We start from the raw sequence: 27,045 nt of genomic DNA on the forward strand, positions 1-27,045 counted from the left end.
ATATCGAGACTAAAACACTAAGTCTGAAGAATTGAGCCATTGTAATGCAATTTAAATGCAAAGCCCCTAAACACAATGATAGAAAATGCTGTGCTTCATCATTAATGAGATAAAATCAGCTCTGAAGCTACTTTTCTGTTGTCCTTCAGTTATGTAACTCTTTCTAATTAGTATGCTCCAAAGTCAATTAATGCATAGGGATGGCTCATTCCACCGATAAACCTGATGAATCTATACAGATTTTGGATTCTTTGCTTACCTCAAAGATGCAGCTGTTTTTTCTGTCAGCAAAAATTCATTTTTTATTTAATTCAATACTTAATTTAAACAGTATCTTTCTTCACGAGTGCATTTGTCATCAATAAATCATGATGGAATGCAGCTCTTTATGACTACTCTAACCAACTCACGCACCTTAATCTAATTTCTAAGCACTCTTCATATTTCTTCTATGTCCATCCAAGCTGGTGACTCCATCATGAGTACTGAATGTATATGACAGTATCTACTTAGTTATTAGTACTGCAATCCTAACAAGGTTTGAAGGTTGCCAAGTCCTACTGAGATCCTGTCAGCACAGAATTGTGGCTCACTCTGGGAAAGGCTGGAGAGTCTGAACAGGAGGCACATGTAAAGAAGACTGCAGAACTAGTTTGGAATCCTAAAAGCACTGCTGTCCAGTGAGTCTAAAGCAGTAAACCATACAGGCCAGATCTAGAGAGAAAATCTGATTTAGTTCTTACTGTTTTTCTGATTCACCCAGAAGCAGGAAGCATTAAACTGTCTGAAACAGAACCACACCACCCAAGACTTAAAAATCAATTTCCTTGGGCTGATGGCTGTATCACATTTCCATGGTTTTGTTTTCTGTTGAGATCAGTTGAGAGTAAATCTTGAAATGCAATTTGAGTTACAAACACATCTTTACTCTTCACTTTCTAATGTCTTAAGTGTCGTTCAGCTTTTAGCTGCTGCCACAAAAACCAAATAAATCAGTGGGTATCACCTAGAGAAGGACAATGGTTGGATTTAGCTCTCAAGGTTTATCAAATTCTTAATTTTTTAACTGTTTGTTTGTTTCTTTTTAATTGAAGACCTGCTCATTTCTTTTCTATGATGCAAAGAATGTGTATATCTGTGTTTTAATGAATTTGGATTGGATATTTTCTCCTGTAGATGCAAAGTTATTCCAGATAAAGTTTAGTGTGTTTGGAGTAACCACATATACATGCTATAAATTTTCTTCAATTGCAGGAAGAATAGCAGATGTCAGCTCTATATAGAATCAACCTGATATACATATAGCCTCCTAAGCAAGACTTAATTTACACTTGAACAGGTGCTGGGTAACACTAGAATGTTTTAGGTTTGTAAAACTGCAATTGAAAGGGTAAAAATATTATTTTCTCATATGGCATTGTTACCATCATTGAAGATTTTTTTAGTTCAGTATTAAGCGACTGGAAAATGCTCTACATTGGGCTAACTTGTGGATGACGTTTTTAACAGAGACTTGAAGCTGTGCAATAGAATTTGCTTAAGATTTGAGTGTGACTTAAGTGAAATAAACTAAACACTTTAATTTTTATGAATATATATATCTCATTATTGAAATTATCAACCAGCAGTCTCTCTAATATTATGAAAAAGGCATTGTAAACACTGATCTAGTTTCTCCTTTAGTTAATCAGATACTTCTGTTTTATTCCATAGTCCTCAGTTTTTAATTTATGGTGACTTTCTCTTTTTGGTGGGAGATGCAGGACTGAGAACATAATATATCTTGTTTTTTCCAAATTGATGAAAATCACTGAAACTGAAATGGAACTTCCTCACTTTGTTTTTAATACCATCTCATTTAGTGAATTTGCCTTTGTGAAATATCAGTAGAAGACAATGTAAATTAATTTTGGTTTCTGAAAAATGTCCATACACTAAAAGTTCAAGTTCAGAGCTGATATCTAAGATCCTGTAATTATGTTATGGTAGTGAAATTAAAGAAGTTCACACAAAGTTAGAAAATTGTTCTCTTCTTCTTCAGTAAGGGATGCCAAACTATTTTTAAAAGAGTAACAATCATATTACAGTTAGCAAAGAAAATGTCCTTCTGCAACCACACCATTATCTCACCTGGGTTTTCTGCTAGAAAAATGTCATTAGCTACAACACCAGGCTCCACAACAGAGTTAGACATGTCATGTTTTAGAAGACAAGAATACCATATCTGTGATGTCTTTGCACAGAGGAAAAGGCAGCGTCTGATCTTGACGATATTTTGAACACTGGAAATGCTAGAGGTCATAGTGAGCTGCAATTCTTCTCAGAATAAGTGCTGAACCTATGGTGTTGATTTTTCACCAGAGGGGAGAAAAAGTACACACACAATGTTAAAAAAAAAAGAAAAGAAAAGAAAGAAAGAAAGAAAAAAAAAGAAAAAAGAAGTGTGATGAACAAAATAAGCCAGAAATTCTGACAGTTGGACTTTAAAAACACTTGAAGAGAATGACTGGGCTAGCAGTAATGTGGCAGTGAACTTAGCCTGACCATTCATCTGTGAACTTGTGGTGCTAACAGGACTTCTATATGGCTGACCTGCTGTTGATGGGACTGACATATAAAACATCTTATCCTTTCCTCAGCTGAACTTGACATTGGTCTCAATTGCAAACGTTTCTCTTTTATTATCCTTTCCTAACATCCCAAGAGAAGAACTTGCCCAGTTTTTGAATACATATTATGCATATTTTTGAATGATCAAAAGAGATCAAGTTGTCTTGGCTTAGAGAATTAACACATTTCAGAAAATTGCAGTGTCTACTACTGTGGCTCATTTCAAATTCAGACTTCTGTATTTACATGCTTGCACAGTCTTTAAAATGATCTTTCTTTCCTCTTGTACAAAAGAAAAAATTACAATCGCTGTACCTCGATTTTAGATAAGGCTGACAGAACGGTGAACTACAAATAGAAAATACTATTTTTTCTTACCGAAGAATTGACACTATAACATCCAACTTTCTAATAGTGCTAAACAGAAAAATGAAGAAAATTTTATCGATTATTGTGGTTATGTTTCTTAACCACTTATTTTATAATCCATGTTAAATCTTGTGGCTTAACACCTCATTTAATCACTTCTGTCTTTGGGAAGTTCAATTTACAACTAACTCCAGTAACAAAATACTTGTCCTAATTGCTCAGAGCAATAAACACTGCTGGAGAACAAAGTACAGATAAATAGAATAGAAATTATATAGACAATAAAAATGGCTAAAAATAATTGCTTAATTTTACTTTTACATGAAATTAGTTCCAAAATGAAAAGGGATAAATGAAATAATTCATCAAACTGATACATTTCAAACCAGCCAGGTTTCAGCACAATTATATAGTCAAGTCCCAGTGAAATGTGATTTGAATTAAATTCAGACACTTACAGACTTCATCAACAGATTTCTGGTTGTGCTTCAGAGCTGGCCTCACCTGAATGCTGTAAGGTAAAGAATAACGTCAAACTAAGCTTTCATTAATGAAAGTGTTTGTTAAAACTGGCTAAGGGAAACAGAAAACAACAGAACATTTTAAAGAAAGGGAGTGACAGAGAACACCAGTGTGCTGAAGGAAAAATTTGATGAATTTTACTTATCGAAGGAACCAGTGAGATGAACACATTTATTTGAATATTCTTAATTCTGTGTTGAATTCCTACTGAAACTTCTCGATCCACTTAAAGATCCCAGTCATTAAGCTCGCAACTCCTCTCTTTTGGGGCATGTGCCTGGGAGGGATGGCTTACGGGAAAAAGGTTTGTGTTGATGTGTCTTTGTGTAAGGCATTTTCCTAAAATGACCATCTTGCTTATCACACTAGTATTGACCAACAAGAACTACAAGGCAGTCTTCCACTGGTAAAAACTGTGGGCAGAGAACAAAAACACAAGCCTTTGATAGAGAACCTTTCTTATTCCAGGTGCCTAAGTAACCCTAACTCTTAAGTGATTCAGCACAGAATTTGTTTTCCAGCAATAGCAACTTGTTAATCTATGCAAAGTTATGCATTTTCATTTTATTATCCAAATCCTTAAGTGACTATGTTCACAATTACCATCTTTGTTTGCTCAAGATGAGAGTCTGCTGCTTTCAGATCTGTTAGATCTGGATTCGATTTGGTCTCCAGTAATTACCAAGAAGATGGTTGCTATAGCTGCAGTAATGAAAGGGGCAATCATCTTCCCTTGAAGACAGTGTAAGCAAGCATAAATAAAAAAAAATCACATGGAATCATAGAATTGGAGGGGTTGGAAGGGAGCTCAAGGGATCGGCATTAGTAGTATAAATGAGATATCACTGCAACAGTGAAAATAAGATTTTAGCCCCTTTCAGTCGCTTGATGTACATCAACCTGGCAACACTCTCCTCACCATTTAGCTTGAGCCGATCTAAGTTTCTGATAGATATTTAAAGTATTATTTGTTTTATAGGATTATCTTCTTCATCATAACTTGAGTCATGTTTTGTAACATGACTTTATTTTCTTTGCTAAGAACAAAGGAAAGTTTTAATTTAAATTAAATTAAAAAAAAAATCTGTTAAGTTTCAGTTAACTTTGTCAACTCCAGTTCACTGAATTTAGATTTAAGTGCATTTCTCTTATAGCAAATGGCTGTAAAAAAAATTATCACACGTTGTGTTTGTATTTAAATGACTCTGTATCAATTCTGTTAAGGATGCTACTGGATTTTTTTAACCACTAGTCTTACCAGTGAATCAGAGATTTGAAGGTCATGCTGTGTTCAGTCTCGTACAACACCAACAATAATGACATTTCTGAGAAATTAAATCCTCTACTCACCTTTGCAGTGAACCACTTTAGTGTTTGAGGCAGACTCTGTTGTCCAGATTTTGTAAAGTGAAAGTAAATCCATTCTACTGCCATGATAAAATGAAAATTTCTTCGACAAACTTATTCTGAATCAATGAAATAGTCTTACAATATTATCATTATGTAGCAGATGTGTACCAATATTAGTATTAAGGTGGAAAAGTTTATAGGGGCTGATCCTACTAAGGTTACCATGGGTTAAATTTTCTTCACCATAACGGAATATGGGAAACATCCCATACACAGTGATTACTGGAACAATACTATCCTTATTATCACTACATATTCTGTTAGCAGATGGGAATTGCTTACCTGAATTATTCAATACCCTTTTAATAGATCATAATCCTTCTTGAAAATGCTAAACAGTTTTCATTGGTGGCTGTGTAATGCAAACATATTATCTTCTTACTAGATTAGACAGAGGTATGTTTCTTTTTGGAGACACTGGGCACTGGTTGATGACTAAAATTAATGGTGTTTATTTTAATGCAAATCTATTGCTAGCTATTAAATATACTTCATATTTTAAGGGAAGAATGCAAGTACCACATGGCCAAATTACATTAGTTGGAAGCGCTGCTGTTACTTTTATCTCATTTCAGATTCTGACTTAGCACTTTGCAAACTGTATTCTTTTTCTTCTCTCCTTTATTTTCCAGTTAACTTTGACCATTTTCAAATATTGCGGGCTATTGGGAAAGGGAGTTTTGGAAAGGTAAGAATCAATTTATTTTTAGTAATTAAAAATTTAATAGAGAATTCATTTTTGTTTTTCTATCCTTGACCAGGTAAAGGAATGTAAGCTTGGTTGTCTTGCTTCTCAAGGACATCTGATCACAATCATAATGACTTTCATTATAAACTTTTCTGTTACAATGTATTCACTAAAGCTAATTGAGTAAAAATATTTTAATAATTAAGCCTTTTCAATGGGGATTAGCAAAGTTAAGAAATCAGTCCCCAAAACAAGAACATGAAAAAAAGTAGAAGCAGTCTACATTTTTAGACTGTCTACTCAAGCAATCTTGTTCTGAAATCATTGGAATCATTCATGTACTTAAAATTATTGTAACATTTTAAAGACACTTTACGTAGATTCAGTGCACTTGGGACTGTATAAAATTACTGCAATTGTGATCATTACTTAAATATTTGTTCAATTCAATGGGCTTTTGCTGAAACAGAGAAGATTCATGTTTTATTTACACATGAGTAGATGACCTTTTTTACTAAAATAAAGACTGCAACAAGGTTTTAAATTTTAACACAGGTAAAAACAAGGCCATGCAGAAAATCAGTGTAAAAATATTAGAAGCCATTACTTGAAGGAATAAATTTGGAGGTGAAATATAACTTCAGTTACTGATCAAGCAATAATGATCTAGATCTTGATTTAAACTATACTTGAGAAATACTTCTATATTTGTATATTAAACACATACCTAGGATTTTGTTGGCTCTTGGCCTTCCAAAAAAGGAAAAAACAACTTCCAATTTACAGTAGTATGAAATACTTTGTGCAAAAGCACATGGTTCTTCATGTCATGGTCCTTATTCACCTCAGTAGATTCCAATAGAAGACCTCTCTGGAAATCAAACAGGAGAATATGTTTTGCCAGTGCAAAATGGTGGCCAAGATTTCCTTAAAAGGGCAGCTGGGGATTTGTAATTGCTTATTTTCACAATACATCACTGAAATATTAAATCAAGTCAAACAGAGGTTCTTTCAAGTAGTGAAGTTAGGTCCAGTGTAAGTCATAGGAAGTTTATTTAAATCATGCTGTCTATCACAAAGATCACCTGCACACCTCCTTCTTTAAAGTTTCTCCATTCACACCTCTGTTGTCCTTGTGTTCTCAAAGGGGCCCTCACTCTTCTGTCACATGCAGAAAAATTAACACAAGCCTACATGCTTTTCGAAGGCTTGTTGGTTGATGATTGATCCACTCTTTGCTATGATATTTAGGAAACAATTGTGAATGTTTCTATAATATTTCTTAAACAACTAAATTTCTAAGAGGTTTATATGCCTGCAGTGTTCCTGTGAACCTGCTTTGGGAATATGTATGTTTGGGAATAGTTTCACAACCCTTAGAGAATGATATTTATGTGTATGGTCCCCTTTAAACTTAAATTCTTATTTTGTAGTTTTCAATGCAACAGAACAGGCTTTGGCATAACAGGCTTGTTTTCCCAAACGAATGCAGACTTCCAGCCAATCACCTGATTTTTCTTCCCACAGACAGGGTAAGAAAGTAACCCATTTAAAAATGACCTATTATACCACAGCCAAAAGCACAACATGGTAAATCAGTCACCATTTCAAGCATCTGTGAGTCAGTCTTGCCTTTGCTATTCATTTAGACGGCTCATTGCTGGCAACTTTTCCAATTACTGTCTTTGTGGAAGCACCTGGCAGCAGAAAATGTCAACAAATGATGCAAGGACTCTAATGTGTATTGAATGACTGTTTACTATTTGGGGTCTATTGTACTCTAGCATCCTGCAACATGTAAAACCTTGTTAGGTATTACAGTTTTCTCAAACTGCCTTCTGCCTTTATGACTGCTCTGTGGCCTTTTTTGCCTTCTGAGAGCAGTAGGATTTTTAAGGCATGCTCTACTTTTTATTTTTTATTTTTTATTGCTATTGGTAATATTGTCTTTCAACATTTTTTAAATTACTGTGGTTGCTACAGCAACATTAGGCCTCCCCAGGACATTGCTGCAGGAGGTGTCTGCTATTGGCAGAGACCTCTCACAGCTCAGCTCTCTTTTGTGCACTGAGCTCAAGGTAACTCTCAGCACCTTCCCTCCTCCACTGGGGATGAATGCTTCAGCAGCTACACTCTGTCCCTCCCAGCTAGCTTCAGAAGGCAGCATCCTGTCTTCTACTTTGAATTTTCATATCAGAGTATAACATCTGCTGTTATAGGAAATTTCCAGGTCCATTTGGTATCAAAGGCTCTGTATCTCAAAAGCTTGTCTTTTCTGAGAAGTGGCTGCCTGTTTTAAACAGCTGCACTAAAACATATTCTTCTCCTAAGGACATTTAATGCAGTAGAGTCTTCCACCCCCTGTAGCACATTCTGTAGGGAAGGTAAAGATGCATCACAGTAGTTGTGAGGAGTTTAGGATAAAAGAAAAAAACAAACAAACAAACAAAAAAACTTCACAGAGCTTTTGTTTGTATATTAAATATTGTTCTAAGTAAATTAAGAAGTGGATAATATAAAATCCACAAAATAAAAATTCTGAACACTGATCTAAATAGTCATTTCTTTATGCCATTTCATACCTTAGAAGTATTTTCTCATATTTAATCTGGCTAAATTTATCTGTTTTGTTGTCGGTAGAGCCATCATTATCAACCAAAATATCACAAAAATTATATACTTTAAGACTGTCCAATAACTACAAAATTGACTTGGAGTGAAATACAAGAAGTATCATTTTTCTTTACTGCAGCAGTAACCATATAATTGCAGGCTTACTGCCACAAAATAATTTGTATTCAGGTGCAGGTGGTTTCCAAGGCTATTATAATACCATTTTTCCTTAAGTTCTTTGTTCATGTAAGCAGGTATATTGAGCAATCTGACCTACTTAAATTAAATTGAAATTATGACCAGAATATACAGACTCTTTCTCCTATTTGTCTAAGATGCTGAGACATAGGATTTAGTTCTGATTAATTTGGTTGTATAAAAGAGTGACTTCCTGACTTGAAGTAATTGAAATTGCCACGGTGTAAAACAGATGGGAGTCCAGAATCACATCTGCACTGATCAAGGATACTTTACTAAATAATATGCAAAGAATTTCAGAATAAATATCCTGTTATCCTTAAAGTAACATAACACACAACTGGAAAATATTAGTATTGTTTGGCAGTATAACCACCTACTTATTCAGATTGAGTTAATATGAAAGGATACCGAGCAGATGCTCAGCCTCTTCTCCAGCTGTCATACTTCACTCAGGGGAATCTAGGAATGAATCCTTCTGTTTCAAAGGAATTCCCTGACAGTGTAAACTCAAACTTATGACATCAATTCTCCAGCCTCTTTGTGTAAATCTTTCCAAGTATCCTTGTAGGCTGAAACAATGATCATTAACTTTTTAGAGTATGTGTGTAAAAACAGACATGCGATTTTTCTGCTTCATAGCAGATTTGTTGGTTTGCTGACTTCATGTTAGTGGGAAAGTCTAACTTTTTATCCATCCCCACCTTTTGGGAGAAGCTTCTCTGAATCTACCTATAGTCATAGCAGTGTGCACCTTTGGCAGCAAACCAGTAGGAAATTCCATACAAGCTTAATTCTGTATAACTCTGATGTCCTTTCTCCAGCTCTGCCCATGGGAACTCTCATCCATGACAGTCTTGGTGTGAGGTAACCTATTAATCTGCAGATGAGACTGGATCTGTAGGTTGTCTGTTTTTTCATGTGGGCGAAATTAGTGATGGTAGTTTAGAAGTAGACTTTCCAAAGTGTAGCTTAGCCCTGCAGTGATAGTCTATGGTTTTATTCTTTTGGTTCTAAGAGTAAATGGCTCCAAGTCACACTTTTGGCTAATTGCTTTTAACTTTGTAGATATGAAAGCAATTCAGTGTTCCTTTCTCCTGGGTATAAAAAAGACACAACCCTACAGTAACAGCTAAAACATGTAGCCCTTCTGGGAAAAGAATATTTGCACACAAGACTTCTAAAAATAAGCACAATTTAAATCCAGACAAAATTACTGAGGATTTGTACTGCCTAGCTTTCAACTTGCCTACCTCCAAGCTAATCATGTAGAGTCACTTTAGGGAGACTTCAGAAGAGAAGACATACTAGAGATGGTTCCTTGAATGCATTTAGACCCACAACTTAGACAGAGATGGATGTTCCTGTTCCCCCCTCCTGACTGTGACGCTTTATGGAGTTTGAAGCATCTCCACAGGGACTGCTGAGGCAGTGATATCAATTTGAGCAGGGCACAGCAAATGATATTCACAGGAAAATAGAAAAAGGATGTTTTATTAATGTGTGTGTGACAGGCTTCCATGCTGATATGTGTAAATAAGGCAATTCTACCCAGACTTCCACAATAATGAGTCATCACAGAACTTGTTTGTTGAGGTGGCAGAGCACCTCTTTGTCCTCACTTTAAAATTTCTCCTTTGAAAAAAAAATTAACCATAAACTAACAAAACAGACCCAATATTTCCCATATATCCAGAAGAGCTGGAGGGTTTTTCCTTTCTTTCTTTCTTGCAGCAGAGGAGCATTTTTTGCCTATTAACAATGGGCTCAGAACAGCACATTAGCAGTACTCAGAAGAACTGCTGACAGCCATCAGGTAAAAATGCCAGGGAGGATCTCTACTACTATTCAACGCTGTGGCAGAAATGTCAGGCATTTTTCAAAGTAACGTCAATGTAGTTACAGCTTGGATTTCTTGATATTTAGCAAAAACAACTTTTGTGTATTAATGGAAATACCATTGATTTTGAAACCGTGTTAAAGGATGTGCATAGATACAACAGTGCTAACAAATGCTTGCTATTGTTCTGTTGGATGTATGTTAAGCAAGCTTCCACTAGCAACATGTGTGCTCTTGCCTTGAATGTTTCCAGCTGTGCTGAATGCCCCTGTCTCAAGGTGAGAGAACCAAAATCCTTCTGGAGTCATCAGTGTTTTAAAACTGACTCCGTCTACATTCCCTATTCAGGTGTTGTATGTGACCTTTGCTTGGTTCATTTGTCAAACCTGTCAATTCTCAGCTGAGTAAAGCCCCATTATCCCAGCAGTCTTACTGATCAACTGTTTAATACAGAGGTTTTTCATGTAATGGAAAACTTCTACAAACATCACAGTCTCAGTGGAATTTCATTTCAAATTCATGCTACAAATTCATGTAAGAGAATGAACTTCTGGACTTAGATTCCAAGACCAAATCCATAAATGTTATATTTTATAATTGATTCACCAAATTGGAGTACTAAGTTTCAGGAATTGCCACTGCAAACTCTGCTTGTGCTTATGAAGAACCCAGGGAGGCCTCAACAGCTGCTTTCTATCCCTCCATTTCAGTTCAGCTCCACCTGCTGTCTCTTCTCTAAAAAGGCCAACATCATTTCCTCACTGTTCCACAGCTTGGATTCTTTCCATATCCGTTTGATCCTTTAATTATCTTCAGGACATCACAAACATTCTGTCTTTAAATAACATCACAAGGAACAAAAAGAAACAAAACTTAAATACTTACCATTTTTCAACATGATGGGCTCAAGGTGAAATGCTGTCATCCATGTTCTGCTTCATTAGCAGAACATCTGATGTTAGGAAAGGTAATCAGAAACTGCTTAAGCCCACCTTGTCATTGTATGTTAAAAGTTTTCTATTAACTCCTATCTTTAGAGTAGATTTGAGCTCAAGGACACTCCTCATGGAAAATGAGTTGTAGAGAAATAAATGTGGTTTATTTCCAGTGGGACAGTTCCTCTTGGAGCCACTGGAAAAAGGTAGGGGAAATAAAATATACTGATTTTTCACTACTTACACCTTTCCTCTGAGATTAAAATAGAAGTGAATATGTGGTACCACTCTCTACAGCCCTCATCCTAGTTCTAGTGGTTCATTACCAGGCTGTGTATCCAGATGGCATAGAATCATAGAATCATAGAATTGCTCAGGTTGGAAAGGACCTGAAAGATCATCAAGTCCAACTGCAGCCTAACCATAGTACCCTAACTCTAACAACCCTCTGCTAAATCATATCTCCGAGCACCACATCCAAACGGCTCTTAAACACATCCAGGTACAGTGACTCAACCACCTCCCTGGGGAGCCTATTCCAGTGTTTAACCACCCTTTCTGTAAAGAAGTGTTTCCTAACATCCAACCTAATCTTACTTTGGCGCAACTTGAGGCCATTTCCCCTCATCCTTTAAAACACCTCAGTCCTTCCAAATCACGTTTGCATTTTGCGTTTGTAAGTTTGTTAAAATACAACACAAAATTCCTTTTTTTTTTTTTTCTTTTTCAGTGTGCTGTAATTTGATCTTTGAGCACTAATTTTAGATGCATATATGTATGCATACATTATAATATGGGAGGGTGTGTGTTTGTATGTACATAAATACGCAAATAAAGTAATACTGTCCACACCAAATGAGTCCTCCATAACACCCTTGAATTTGGGTCCAACAAAGCTGTGAGATCTAAACAAGATACTTCCAATGCATACTCTTCATACTCTTGATGGTGAAAAATTCTGATTGGAGCTGATGGCTGCATCAGTAACATGAATGTTGCATCAAAATAAAATCTTCAGCTGATATTCTCTTGGTTGTCAAAATGCACTAGGAGTGTCATTTAAAAGTCTTAATTAATTAATGGAAAAAACCCCGTCAGAGTAAAAGTCTACTGGAGATAGAGTTTTGCCCCATGGGTGCGTGTAGGGAAGTTATAAAGATGAGATTCATATCACCTTTGGGGATGAGATATAGATGAAGCTATTATTTCTGTGTTGTCAAAAATTGTATATAAAATGATTGTTAGATGTGGTGCTGGTGGCACTGTCTAGCTTCATTCTCGAGGGAAATACCATGATGACAAAAGGAATAAAAAATCTGAGCCTTAGATAGGATTTCGTTAGAATGAGGATTTCATCTTGCATTTACAAAATTATTTGACTTTAGTAAAAGAAGATTAACAATAAAGCAAAGAAATTTACTTCCAGAGACTAAATCAGTGTAACTGTGACTTCAAAAATAGCATGATGTAGCTCTGTACAAAGATATATTTTTATCTTCAACAATAATTAAAAGAGAATAATTCTGATACCAAGATGAAATATTAGCCTTGTGAATGTAGACAGTGTTTATGATGCAGTAATCATGAAGTGTGTATTGACTTATGTGAATGAGGACAGTGACTGTGCATTTTCCTAAGCATGAGGCAGTAATTTCTGTGACTAATGAAATAGCCTATGATTCAATCTAATCGAGTGTATTTCTCTTAGATATACTGCAACTGGAAGTCTATCACTTTTCTGGGTTTCCCAACATGTTAGTTTACAAAGTGATTACAAAGAATCCTGCTTAGCTGCAACATGGACTTTACGAAAGTGTTTGGTTGTGTTACCCAAATTTCCTTAGATTCTTGAAATATTTTAAATTGAATTTCATTTTGTCTTAAACTTTAGCTTTTACTTTGCTGTCAATTAGGTGTGCATTGTACAGAAGAGAGACACCAAGAAAATGTATGCCATGAAATACATGAATAAACAGAAGTGTATTGAGAGAGATGAAGTTCGGAATGTTTTTCGGGAGCTACAGATAATGCAAGGCCTGGAGCATCCCTTCCTAGTCAATCTGTGGTAAGAAACCCTTTAAAATTCTGTCAAGGATTTCCTCCTTTCTCCCTACTGCTTAATTGGTTGAGGAGGAAGAACTGGAATATATATATATATATATAAAAGGTGACTTTTTTTTAAATGTATTTTTGTTTTGAGAATATTTTTATTTTTCATGAATGTTTTAAGAATGCTCTTTAATATTTAAACGCATTCTCATTTTCATTTCTGGTGTAGCTTCTCTCCAGATTGTTACAGAAGTGTGTGGATGTGAGCTGTTCTGTCCATCTTCATTGTTTCTTTCTGACAGTACTTGGATTAGACAACTGTTGTAAGGTTACAGAATATCATAACTAAGCATTCAATAAAAACATTTTGAGTGAGTTCAAAAACAAATTCAAGATTCAACTACTCTTAAAAAAAATGGCAAACCACTGACATGGACCAATAGAAAAGAATCTTTTCATCACCTGGAATTTCTAACATCTTCTCTGTGATAGCCAATGAATGGCTCATTCAGAGACAAGAAAGTGTGAGAAAATGTTGGTCAAGTAATAACTAGCTTCAGCTACACCACCAACTTAAAATATTTGATGGCTTTTATGTAGTGATATTCATAATGAGATACAGACTTTTCCTCCCTTATCTAAAAATGACCTATGTAATAATAAAAAGAAGGATATATAAATCATCATTATATGATTTTTCTTTTCAGTTAGTGAACAACTTGATTGTCTGGAGATGGTCACAACACAAACAGACTTTCTCTTTTGAGTGTTTTTTTTTCTGTCTTACTGGGGGTCAATTCCTACCCTACAATATTTTGCTTCTCTCTTACTGAAGTTTTCTCCTGCATATGTGGGAAATTTTATGTTAAATTTCATCCCAACACCTTTTGTGAACTTAAAGCTAAATTATTTTCTGACTTGAGTGAGCACAGCTTTGGTGTAATTGCACCCCCTTAAAACAGCAAAGGATTTGATCCCAAAATTCATTTGGAAAGGGTCTAATCATATACATATGCCTCAAGTGCTCTTCTCTTCACATGCATGATAATACTTGAGCTAACCTAATGACCCATTAGAAGCTTAAAGGAAAATTGTATGCATTACAACTGTAATACAGATCTGTATAAAAGATCTGTAATACAGATCTTTTGTTGTGTATTCTCCAAGGTTCCAGCAACGTTTCTACCAAGGATTTCATCACCAAAGACATGATATTCTGATCTTAACAGCATGTGGAATTTTCTGTCATGCATTTGTATAACCTCTTTTGAACCCATGCAAACCTTTTTTCTTTAACAAGAAAGGACAAATACTTCCACTATGTAACTGAACATTGTGCAGAACCAATCATAGGTTAGTATGACTGACAAGATACTTCACATAACACTATTATGTTTACACATAACAATGTTATAAATAAATTCATACAATGGTATAAATAAATATCAAATATTTATCGTGAAACAAAAAGTATGCTAGATTCCAATTACCTAATTATAATCAACTAAGGAATATTCATTCTTGTCTTCCTCTTTTAAGCCAAATATTAACCTTGGAATAAGCAATACCTTTGAAAGTGATGGGTGTGATGAGGCTTTTTTTGCAAATAATTAATTTCTTCTCATATGTCTGAGACACTGTCAGAAGATCTCAGGGCTCAAATGTTATACTACATGTATGTATGAGAAAAGTAGAAAATGAAAGACAACTGTAATACACTAGAATTAGAAAAATGTTTCAGGTGAAAAGAACACTATTCAGGATTCACCAGTGCATGCGGAACAATATTCCACATTTAATGTCTCCAGTAATGCTTAAAGCTGGCTAGTCTACCTGTGATGCTAATCTGGGAGGATGACACGTTTTTTTTGAAAGGGTCAGGCCAGGCTATCAGATCATGTAATCACTGACAGAACATCTGTCAGAGACGGTGCCTGAAATTTATCACCTGCACGACAGCATGTGGCTCAGCTCAGCAGCAGCCAAAGTCTCCAATGTTCTTTATCAAGCTTATGGTATAAGAGTAGATAATATGCAATAACTTGGAGGCTCATATCCAGATTTAAAAGCAGTGGTCGCATTCAGGGATACTCACGTCAAGCCATGCAATTCACCTGTACAATCATACAGCCCCCGTTTCTGTAGTATACACAGTTCTGAATAGCCTGAAATGTCTATGTAGGTATCCTTTGATTTTTCTTACAGCAAAGATATATCTAAGCTAGAAGGGGAAAGAGCATCTGGGAACATTCCCAGGCACAGCCTGGTGCAGCTGGACCAGCTGGACCTGGGCATAAGCCAGTCCCATGTGGGCCAGTGGCACCCAAACAGCTCCAAGGAGAGCTCCAGAGTCACAGTGTCCCAGGGATCACCCTGGTGTGGCCAGCAGACGACTTCCTAGCAGAGGTACAAACAGTTCCCTACCAGCTAGTCTCAGAGCTCAGAAATACTCTTCAGCATGTTTAGCCTGCTGGTATAATCAGAGAATAGCTAAGCTGCAGGGTATCCTACCCTAGTGACTTCTCTACATTCTTCCTAAAAAATGGGCAACTGCATGATCAAATAAATGCTGGGTACATGTACTATTACTGAGGCTAAGGGGCTAAGATGTGCACAGTTAGAGCGGTAGAAAATTAACCAAAACCAATTTCATTGGCAATACTTAGCGTTTTCAGCCTGGAGTGTTTACATCAAACATTGAATATTCAAATTTCCAGTAATTCCAAGTTCTGACTCCAAAGAAAGATGTCAAACTATGTTTCACCTTCGGATATGACACCAAAGGGACATCTTGAATCCAAGTCTCCCAAAAAGTAACTTGTTCCATAAGATGTTTCTATAATTAGTCTTCCACAATCATAAATGTGTTTAAAATAGCTTCTGATATATTTCTGGAACGTCTAAGCTTGCAGACACAGTTGAATATTCCCAATCTTCAAATGCTCAATATTTGCCCAAATTTCTAGATATTCATTATCTTGTCTTCAAATTATGGCTTCCGTTTTTGAACTACAAGTGAGGCAAAACACAAAAATCACAAGAGACCTATGAATATTGATCACATTGATTTTATCAACACTATGCTACATGAAGCTACTAAATAAATTAAAAATATTGCCTTTAGTTATTGAAGCTACTTTTTTTTTATTTATTAGAATGAAAAATTGAACACTGTATGTACAAATGGAATATTCCTTAAATATATTTCACATTCCCAGCAGTATCTCTTAGAATAACAGCATTTTCATTGATTGTTTGTGAATTAGCAGCTTGTTTAATGTCTTTTCACTTACAGTCTATATGCAATAATAATTGGCATCAAATATGGTTACATTGTAGTAATAACATATATTAGATCATTACTGGGAATCTATAAGATATCCTCTTAGGAGACAATTCCTGGCATACTAATGGAAGAAAACAGTCGAAGCTTCATTTCTTCTATAATAACTGCAGCTACATTTGTGGATTTTTTTTTTTAAGTCAGCTTTTTTTTCCCTGATCATTTTATTGGTTGCATTGTAAATGAACAAAGGGGACTGTAACAGGAGATACTAACTCTTGTCTAATAAACTGTAATATGAATATAAAAAGAGACAGTTATTTCACGGTTTATGGGCATGAACAGACCCGCATCTTGTGTAAATGTTGGGTTCCCTTTGACTGTACCATTTTTGAATAATTTGTCTTTTGAATAATTTGTCTTAGTGAGCGTCTATTACACTCACTAAGGGTCAGACTTTTCAGATCAGTTTTCAGAAATCCCACATAAAATGCAATTTTGGTGAATAAAACTGAGAAATCCCATCAGCCTACTAATCTTAAGTGGCATCTCCCTACTTTCAGAGGGTATCTAACTTTGATTTCTAACAGATATTCAGAAGTAGCTATTCTGAGAAGTTAAGTACAAATTTGCCACCTAAAGCCCCATTGCAAGCTCTGTTTAAGTTGACAGGCAATTACACTGTTCACCTAATTAATAAATTACTAAGACTCCTATAGAAAGTCAGAAATTCAGTTGGTGGATTCCCATCAAGATGAGTAGTGGTGCACAACTTTTCCAAACTGGTGCCATATGGTTGTTTTACATTAGATTTTCATTGGATAAAAGCCAAAATCAGGATTAGGGGCTGTAGTAAAGTTCACACAAAATACTTTGTGGGTTTCTGGTTAAACTGCCTAGTAGTCTATGGAAAACAGAGAATTTGACTACCCAGGCTGAGAAGAAAATATAGCCCATGCGTCCTGCTTTCCAGATGAGCTGTCTAACTCATCCACTACAAAAAAAAGTGTTAGTAACGCCAACAGCTTTCTGGATATAAATCTATCTTATTCACCCATTGCAATCTCAGTGAAAAGTAATTACCTTGCTGGACCATGCTATATAACATTATCCCTTCTCCCTGACTCAGCCCTCTGTAAATCCTCACTTAAATGTCGCTACACTTAAACCTGGATATGGTTTGCTATACTTTTGTCTGGAAATGATGATACAAAAAAAACCAACAACACATGGAATTTTGTTGCGGATTCCCCTGGTCCTGGGTTGTCACGTACCCCCAAGGGTTCAAAACCGGAATTTAGTCCATTCACTGGCTGAGCTGCATGGGGAGTGATGACATGACCCAATATGAGTGCATCAGAGTCTCTATTTATTATCCGTTACTTACACACATATATAGATCATGGCGAACGTCCATTAGCTTGTAATTGGTTGGAGCATTGCAAAAAGCCCCCTGCCTAACAATACCATTGGTCATGCATGTTTTCATACCATTCCACTGTCTTAATCTCTTCCCAGGTGAGCTACCCCCTTATCTTAACTGAAGCCTCAGCTTGTCTTCCTGCTTTGACAGCTTCAAGGTCTCATAGCCTGGGTTGTGCACATAGCACCCAAGCTCACAGCCATTATAACAAGCTAGTACTTTTCCATTTGTATCTCCTACCAATTGTTAGGCCTGTTCTGCTTGTACAACTGTTCAAGAGACCCATGACCCCCTCGGCTGTGGAGCCATCCCTCAACAGAATTTATTATCACAGTGTTTGCATTTTTAAAATCATCATTTTCTGTAAGAATCATCAGTTTTCTTTCTTTTTTTCTTTTCTTGTTTTATTTCTTTTTGGTTCTAGGATGACATATAATAAAATCTTATTTCTTTTAATTCAAAAGATCAAATTCCAACTCCATGTTGAGAAACATATTTGGAGGAAATTCCACTGCTGACAGCTTTTCTTTAGTTTGTAGACCTGCCCCTAACAAGGTTTGCTGATTTTCTAATGGTAATATCCAGCCCTTGTAGACATACATACTAAAATTAATGTAGCATTAAATCTCCCAACAGTTCCTTGTATCAAAGGGAATACTAACCAAACACATATCTTTATCTGAAGAACTGTATCATCAAAGAGCAAAGTTGAAAAACAGGAAACAAATACGAAGACAAACAACCCTTTAGTTATAAATGTACAAAGAGGTAATGAGATATGTAATCTGTTAAATCCTTCTGTGAAGAAAGAAAAGAGGAAAGAAGGTAAACCTCCTATACTGGGCAACTCTGTTAGCATCCATCTGTAATCCCAACATATAAAAGAATACAGAGCAGCTAATAGAAAACATGGGTAGCATCTTGAGATTTCAAAAGTCCTATATTAAAAAGCTTTTTGAGGCTCATGCATCTTCTCTGAGCTTTATTAAATTTAACTTCACCATCTGAACTTAAAAATCATATTATTTGAAGTATGAACTGTCTATTATAACATCTGACATGGAAAAGAATCATTCTTTGGTAAATGCCCATGATAGCTTGGAGGATAACTGTTTCTCAGGAAGGGCTTGGGAGTGATTTATAACCTTCATTTTAGAAATGAACTGGAATAAATGCTGAAAGATGTGTGAGACTTGTAGCTAGTTTTATCACTGCTAGAGGCATTTCTGATAATAGAGATTTCCTCTTAAAATTGAGAGCAGACCTGTTTTTTTATGAGACTCTTTGTGTTTCATGGGTGTTTGAAGCATAGATGAATGAGCTGTAGGAATGTCAGCTCCTCACGCAGTCCCACCTGGGGACTACAAAATGCTCCTCCAGGATCCAGGATTTTATCCTGTGTTTATCTTCCCCAAATACCTGAATGTCCCTGGATGAAGATAAGTAGCATTCCTGAAACAAACCATAATTTAAATATCTTTCCAACACCATGCATTAGGAGTGAGCCAAGATTCAAGCCATTCCTTATCTATCTATCAGTGTGGTTAGATATGTCATTACTTTCAAATGTGAGCAGATACACTGGCTGCTCTGAAAATAATGCAACTTACCACAAAAGACAGAAATTTTTGGCAAAATAAAACAAATACTAATACTTTTTTTTATGATGATGCGGATCAGAAAAACATATTTTGTGGACCATTCTTCAAAACTTTTTTGGAGCACTGAAGTGATGTTCTTTTTAATAGCATTTCTTAAATAACTTATATTCTTTTTAAACTGTCATAACATTTTCCAAGGCGGCAGAGGGAGACGAATGAAGATTTACTTTTGTCAGCTTGCAGACCACTTTTCTAGTATAGCCAGAACAAAATGTTTAATATATTTAATTACCCATGAAGAAGTGTTAGCTAAATTCTCAGAGGGGCTCTATGTTTTGATGTATTTTTATTTCTACTCATCAGTCTCTGGAAAGTGCATACATTTTGCAAGACAGAGTTACAGGAATGCATTACTACTACCTGCTAAACTAGGTTTCAAGTATTGTGAATACTGGAAAATGAATATGTACCATAGCAGAAACATTTGGGGATATCTAAATACCCATGGACTACACCATGAATGAACTCTGCTCCTCAGAATAGCATTAGAAATATACTCAAACCTACAAAATCAGGGAAGCAAGAACACCTGGCCAAATGCTTTGCTCCTGGGCGGGGCTGAATATAACCAATCATGGTGCCTTACGTACCTACCAGAAACCTGAAAGAAACCTGAAGAGCTGGAGTTGGCTCAGTACAGTCCTTGGTGAGTTTGATCATTGTCTGAAGTATTGTGGTTGTCTTCTGATGTAATAGATCTAATCTGGAGAGAAAATATTCTATTAGGCATGGGAAGTTTCTCTTCTGAACTCTGATGTGACTAGCTTCCTGAGCATCAAGAGTTTTCTTATTAAGGACTGTAAGTAAGTAAAAAGCCATGAGCTAACAACAACAACAAATAAAAGGGAAGAAAATGGGGGACTTGTGGTGGTTCCTTTTAGGGCATAATTTTTTGCTGGTTGTGTTGGGTTAGCCTGCCAGCCTCTGCAAGGTCCTGCTGAAATTGAGTCAGGCTATGGTGATGTCTTCTTAAACTATGTGGTTTGTCTTCAAAAGGTCACAAAGGAACAGATTCTGACAAATGTGTAGTCTTCAAATAACGAAGACTACTAGCTTTCTTTTGGTTATATATAGCTGTTCTGTGGGGGAAAAAAAAATAATAAAAAAAATGAGTAATTTGAGTTTTCTACTATTTTAGCTGTGGACTGGGGTATGAGCCTTCCCAGAGAAACCCCAGGTGCAGCCAGACTGCTGTTAGTGGGTGGCCTGCTTGCCATCAGTCTGTAATTGAAGCTGACTACTTAATGGTGCTGGTACAAGGGTTTCTGTGCTGCTTGGTCACAGTGCTGGACAGCAGTTGCTGAGGTGTTTATTGATATAATATGTTTTTCTTATTTTCATTGTGAATTTAGCTAAGGTCCTGAATCACAGGTCATGTAGTTCTAGGTCATTCTAGATCGCTAAGGAAGCCTTTCTAGGCAAGAAGATAGTGAAAATCAAAGGAGAAAAATATAATTCAAGTACATCTTTCGCTAGACTTATATGGGTGAACTCCATTCACTGTGGAGGGATTGAAGTGTGAATATTTTCCTCCATCAGCTAGGTCAGATTGTAACATTGAATGAATGTAAATCTAAAATAAAGATGTAGAAGTCTTATATCTAAGACAGGAAAAAAAAATAATTTGCTCTCCAGAGCCTTGGAAAATGTAACAGTTGAGGGAAAAAATGCAGTAAAAGGCAATGAGGCAGCAGGTTAATTGGAAGAAGAGGCTAGAGAAGAGATTTGTCTTGAGTTGTATATACTCCGGGTATTATTTCTGGTTGTGAAATGTATATTGGACTCAGCACTGCCAATTGTTAACCTTTGAATTCTTGCACTGAGAGTATTAGCTGCTGCTTTTTGTTGAGTGATGAATGCATGACCGAAATGTTCTTTATTTCTTATGCTGATTTTAATACCCTGAGATGGTAAGTGCCACTATTGGAACGCTGTCTTGAGTCTGCCTATAATGAATTTTGTTCTGGTGACTAATTGTTTCCTGTGAGAAACTGCTGCCTCCTTGAAATGTATAACTTTGGAATTGTTATAATTCTTTTCTCCTAAAGGAGTGCAGAAGTTGACCTTTGACATAGTTTAAGTTTTTATCTTTATTCCTCTAAAAGTGCTGAAATAGGTATTTCATCTCATATGTGCATCACTACATCCTGGACCATTCTCAGGAGCCTGTCTTCTGCATCAGTCTTGCTGTAACAAAGACTTTACTTACTGACCCATAATACACTTTTCTCATGTAAAGCTTTCACTGCAAGAGGAATTTGTTATAAACACTGATGCATTTCAGGCTGCTGGGGAAAATAAACTCTTTTATGGATGTTCCATTTTTGCCTCTTAAGAATTTGGCATTATTGCTTCATTCAGCTTTCACGGGGGAATAGTACTATCTAAAGCAGACCTTCATGAACTTGGGGTTAGGCTTGGCTGTACCCTGTCTGTGGTGTTCATAGTCATAAAACCAAGCCTAATCTGGATGCTTTCCCATGTGACCTACTACTTTAGCAGGGAGTTGGACTTGATCTGCAGAGGTTTTTTCCAACACCTATGATTCTGTGATTCTGTCTGAAGCAGAGCTTCAGTGATGTTTGGGTGGATGTTCTCAGGACACATTGCTGCAGAGCAGGATTGCAATGCTCTCAGCCTAGTGAGACAGGAAAGGAAAGGAAGCCCTGAAGACATTGCTTCAGACCCTTCAACTGCTAATTTGGGGAAGCAGTGCTTTGCTGTTTTAATATATCCTGCTTAGGGGATCCTTTGCCTTGGTTCATCAAATTTTTTCCAAGCTTATTTTGATAGTTGGCTCCAGATTTTTACAGCATGAATGCATTTACTTAAATTTTATTGAAGGAAAATGGTATTTATTGTACTCACAGAGCACAGAGAGGAGTTGTTACCAAGACTTCAGAAAGTGATTAATGGTATTCTGTTTCTAAATTAATGACATCTTTGCAATGTAAAGGTTACATTAGAGAGATTAACTTTTATGTTTCATCAGGACATGCCACATAAAGGAGGGTTTAGGGTTCTTTTTCTTTTGATGTTGTAATCCTTTTTCACCAAAGAAATGTAATGGGCTCTGAAGAAGTTAGCTATTTATATTCTTTGGCAAAACAGTTGTGGATAGGATGAAATGTCCCTTCCTTGTCACGTTATTTCAAACCACGTAGGCTGGAATTTATTTAGGACACAAACAGTAAATTCTTTCTTGCAAGAAGTCAGGATACTGGGACTGGAATCTTGATGCTCAACTGATAGGCAAAATACAACTAAGGGAAGTAACACTTACTGACTGTAGTGTACATTGCCTCCTCAACAGATGTGCTAGGAGAAGGTTGAGAGAAGATAAGAAAGCAAACAGATGAGATAGTGAGCCTGGAGAGGGATGCTAACATAGGATGAAAGGATTTTTCTCCTCAGTCTGTGCAAAATCTGAGACTTAATCACAGAATGTAGCCAGTATAGGTACATAAATCATATTCTTCAAGTTCTGAACTTTCTTTACCGACGTTTGAAAATAAATCTGAAAATTGTAGGTTTGGTGGCAAATAATCTTAGTGAGAATTAATGTCAACCAACCCCCCCCCCCCCAAAAAAAACAATTTTAAAAAAAATTGGTGTCTTATGACTTGCTACGTAAGTCATGAAAATCAATAGTTTCCATAACAATGCCATTGAAATCCCATGAATGTTTTGACAAATGGAAGACTAACCAGACACTTTGTATTTTAATTTGGTGTAGTGTTTTCTGATAAAGGTCAATTTTCCCAATATGTGTTGATATTATAAGGAGTTTCTTTTGAGTATATGAAGAATACATTCTGGTTATGTTCAGTAGAACAAATATGTTTCCTAGGTCTTACTCAAACTGGCTACCAGCTACTCCATACTAGAAAACCTGTCAGTTGCTGGGTGGGTGTGCCTGTGTCTTTATGCACCCCTGTATCTTGTATCAACATACAAACTTCTCAGTAGTAGATTTTAAGTACAGAATATACATTTTCCATTATTCTAGCAAGCAGTAGAGTGCGCTGGGTTTTGTATATCAGGTGTCTCCAAAGGAGACAGAACAGTTATACGGAATACTCTGTACGTGCTGCTCTTTCTGTGGGAGCTGAAAGTTCTTAAAATCATAGAAAATTCAGAGTTGGAAGGGACCCTTGATGATCACTGAGTACTACTCTACAACCATTTTTTAGAAATGACCAAAATATTATGTATCTTGAACTAAACAGTTCAAATACTACTCTGAAAACATCTACTTCATTTGTAGGTAATGTTCAAAATTAAAATGCTCTGTCATATAGAAAATATTTTACTTTATAATTTTCAAATTAATTTGATTAAAATTGGAACAGCATATTCTAAGGCCTATGCCTTGAAAAGGGATTTTAGGAATTAAGATTCATAAGATACTACAAAAATATAGAAATATCACTTAAAAGTTATTAACAGCCAAGAGGGAGAAAATATGTTAAGCTAGTCTCAACCATTGTCCTTAATACTATACCAAATATACATACCAGATAGTCTCGTCTGTAGTTCTGTACAGTACAATGAGACCGGTAAGCCTTGCTTCTTTACTGTCAGTACAATTAACTCTGTATGAATATTAAATAGTACAGTTTTCACTTGAAATAGCTTTCTTGGCTAATCTGGGTTTCTTTGTGAACACCTGCATGTTTTTTACTAGACCTTGGAAGCAATATCATCTTCCCATCATGATCCTGCATTTAAGCCATCATTAGCAGAGTGCAGGCTTAGACCAACTGTCTACACTTGTACTATCACTACTCTGAAAGTCTGATGGCATCTGAAGCCTAACAAAAAAGAAGGGTGAAAGTCTGATTCATATTTGGACCAAAAAATTATGGAATGATACCAGTAAAGCTTGGTATCATTTCCTAAGATCTTTTCAAGAGGAAAAATAACTTATTTTACTGAAAAATAAAGGTAGGTCATGAAGATATTTAGATATAGAAAGATGAAAAAAAAACAGGTTTTTTAATAAAGGTAGACAGTGAAAATAACACTGTAGGTATCTAGTACCACATAAAGCAGTGTGTCTATATTCCTATAGTATGGTACTCTCATGCTTATGTACTGTTGAGAAATGAGCAGCTCTTCTTCCGTATACCAAATAAAAAACTGACATGCTGCACAACAGCAGTGTGAGGCAGCTGAACAGTACGTCATGATTCACTCAAAAAAGAGGGGAAAATACTGCATTTATAACTCTTTGACCCAACTCAATCTTGAGAAAGAAATTGAACTTTTCTGTCCCTGTTACTCTGCCATCAATTTAAGTGAGCTTGTATTTCATTTTTATTTGAGCACCTGAACAACTCCATACTGCGTCTGTTTCTGCTTCTGATCAATTGTCAGGCCTTATTCTGCTCAGCTATGTACAGCAATCACTTGTGACATGCAGAGAAGTGTCTACAGTGTCCTGGATTTCTTCTTCCATTCCTCTCAGTCCTGTACTAGAATGTCTGGGAGTCTGTTTTGTTGTGTGAGTGACAGTGCCAGCCAGTGAAATCTTTCTGTTTATTTACTGAAATGTGGCTGAATAACCTGAGTATTCTGTTATTTTCTTAATTTTTGTTTTTATGAAAATAATTCAAGAACATCTCAGAACATTTTCAGTAGTGTTTTGATTTGTCTTCTAACAAATAATGAGTTTCCTGTAGTTCCATCTTTTGCTGCTTGGTACACTTGGTGTCCAGTATGCTATAATTGGACATCTACTGGCTATGGATATATAATCTAATTTAGACAAAATAATATCTATAATTAGTGTTATCACAACCCTTGACATATACAGCCTGCTTCGATGACATCTTATATTCATTATTCTGTAACTGCTCATTGGAACGTTTTCATTTCACACTTCAGCAATGAGTTTGTTTGCTTTTATCTCTCTCACTCCAGAGATGACTGCAAGCTTAGCATGTCATGAAGGTTCGTGTGCTCTCCTAAGGCATCTGTAGTCTTTCCCAATGACAAAAGATAAATGGAACCCTTCAAATTGGTCTCTGCTCAAGCAGGGCATCCTAGCTGCATAATGCCTTCTGAAAACTGGCAGGCATGTGCTGTTTTTAAGCATAAGAAACTAAAGGTGCTGTCAGTGGCTCCAGAGTAATGGAGCTGTCAAATGCAATCAGACTGGGAGGAATAGATTGTACAAAGAAAGGAATTACATCCAAGGTTTCCCAGCCAGGCTGATGGGCAGTGGGATCCTTTTATGGCCATTGTCAGATTCTCCAGTTTTGAGTCAACAGAAGTTGATCCCCCCTGTGCTCATTTACCTTCCTTCCTCTCCTTGTTTCATCAGTTAGGTGTAAATTGATTCAATTTAATCTTGGGAAGATGCTCTGGTTTTGTTTACTCATTTATACCTCCCAAAAGTAGAGAATGTATAGTTGTATTGATTTTAAACTATGGTGTCCTGAAACTGTCTCTTTCACAGAGATGCATTGTTTTATGTTATGGTCATCAGCAGTACTATAACCATCAATAGGTAGTAAGATTAACCCGGGCAAAAAACAGCAACAAACAAACAAAAAATCTTGACCAACCTTACAAAACAATTTCTTTTTGTCCCCTTTCTTCCTTACTTGGAGAACTTCACCAAATAAAACTGAAGAAGTTTATGTTGTGGTATTCTCTACTATCTTCCATGTTCTCCATGAACACTAAATTTTAACCTGAAACTGCAGCAGGAACATAAAAACATCATGCTGCCAAACCTGCAGACCCTACTTATAAGTATCAGTCTAGAAAAGTAAGATGTGGTGGTTCCTACCTCTTCAAACACAAAAACCAGAATCACTAAACAGCACAGAGATGGAAATGGTGGAGGGAGTGAGAGCTGTGGAAAATGTCTTGCTTTTTTCTTTGGTTTTTTTTTTTAAGGAACCTGAACACTGCAGTGGGAAAGACCAGCTCACATCCAGATTCCAGATTTAAGTTGAGTATTAGCAAAACTTTATTCTCTAAGTGTTAAGTACTGGAATAGGCTGCCCAGGGAAGTGGTGGGGTCACCATCCTTGCAGATGTTCAAGAAATGTATGGATGTGACTCTCAGGGACATGCTTTGGTGGGGATGGGTTGGTGGTTAGACTAGATCTTGACAGTCTTTTCCAGTCTTTATGATTCTCAAGACAAATGATCTCATGTTAGGGTTTAATCAAATATTTGTATATGTGTTGTAGACTTCCATTAAGTAAGCAGCACTGGACTGGAGTTAAGTGTTTGCTGCTATTAATTGCCTTTAAGGACAAATACTAGGTAAAAAATGATTTAAATTCTCCCTTTGTCTATTAAAAGGTCTACTTTGCACAATGAAAATATGCCAAAACAAACCTATTGACTCTGTTAACAATTTTAGAAAGGCAAAGTATTGTCTGCTGGGGAAACAAGACCCTTGCAAGCCTGAGGATAGAAGAAT

The 27,045-nt window shown here is 36.2% G+C and overlaps 1 protein-coding gene across 1 annotated transcript in view; it reads left to right on the plus strand.

Annotated features, from left to right (window-relative positions):
* STK32B (serine/threonine kinase 32B) overlaps window positions 1-27,045 on the plus strand; it is a 147,440-nt gene that overhangs the window by 19,982 nt on the left and 100,413 nt on the right. The window contains exons 2-3 of the mRNA XM_420796.7: window positions 5,544-5,599; window positions 13,099-13,250. Of these exons, the coding sequence (XP_420796.2) occupies window positions 5,544-5,599; window positions 13,099-13,250 (208 nt within the window). The remainder of the gene's footprint in view (window positions 1-5,543; window positions 5,600-13,098; window positions 13,251-27,045) is intronic.

Source organism: Gallus gallus, chromosome 4, assembly GCF_016699485.2.
Source record: "Gallus gallus isolate bGalGal1 chromosome 4, bGalGal1.mat.broiler.GRCg7b, whole genome shotgun sequence".
In the NCBI taxonomy this organism is placed as follows: Eukaryota; Metazoa; Chordata; class Aves; order Galliformes; family Phasianidae; genus Gallus; species Gallus gallus.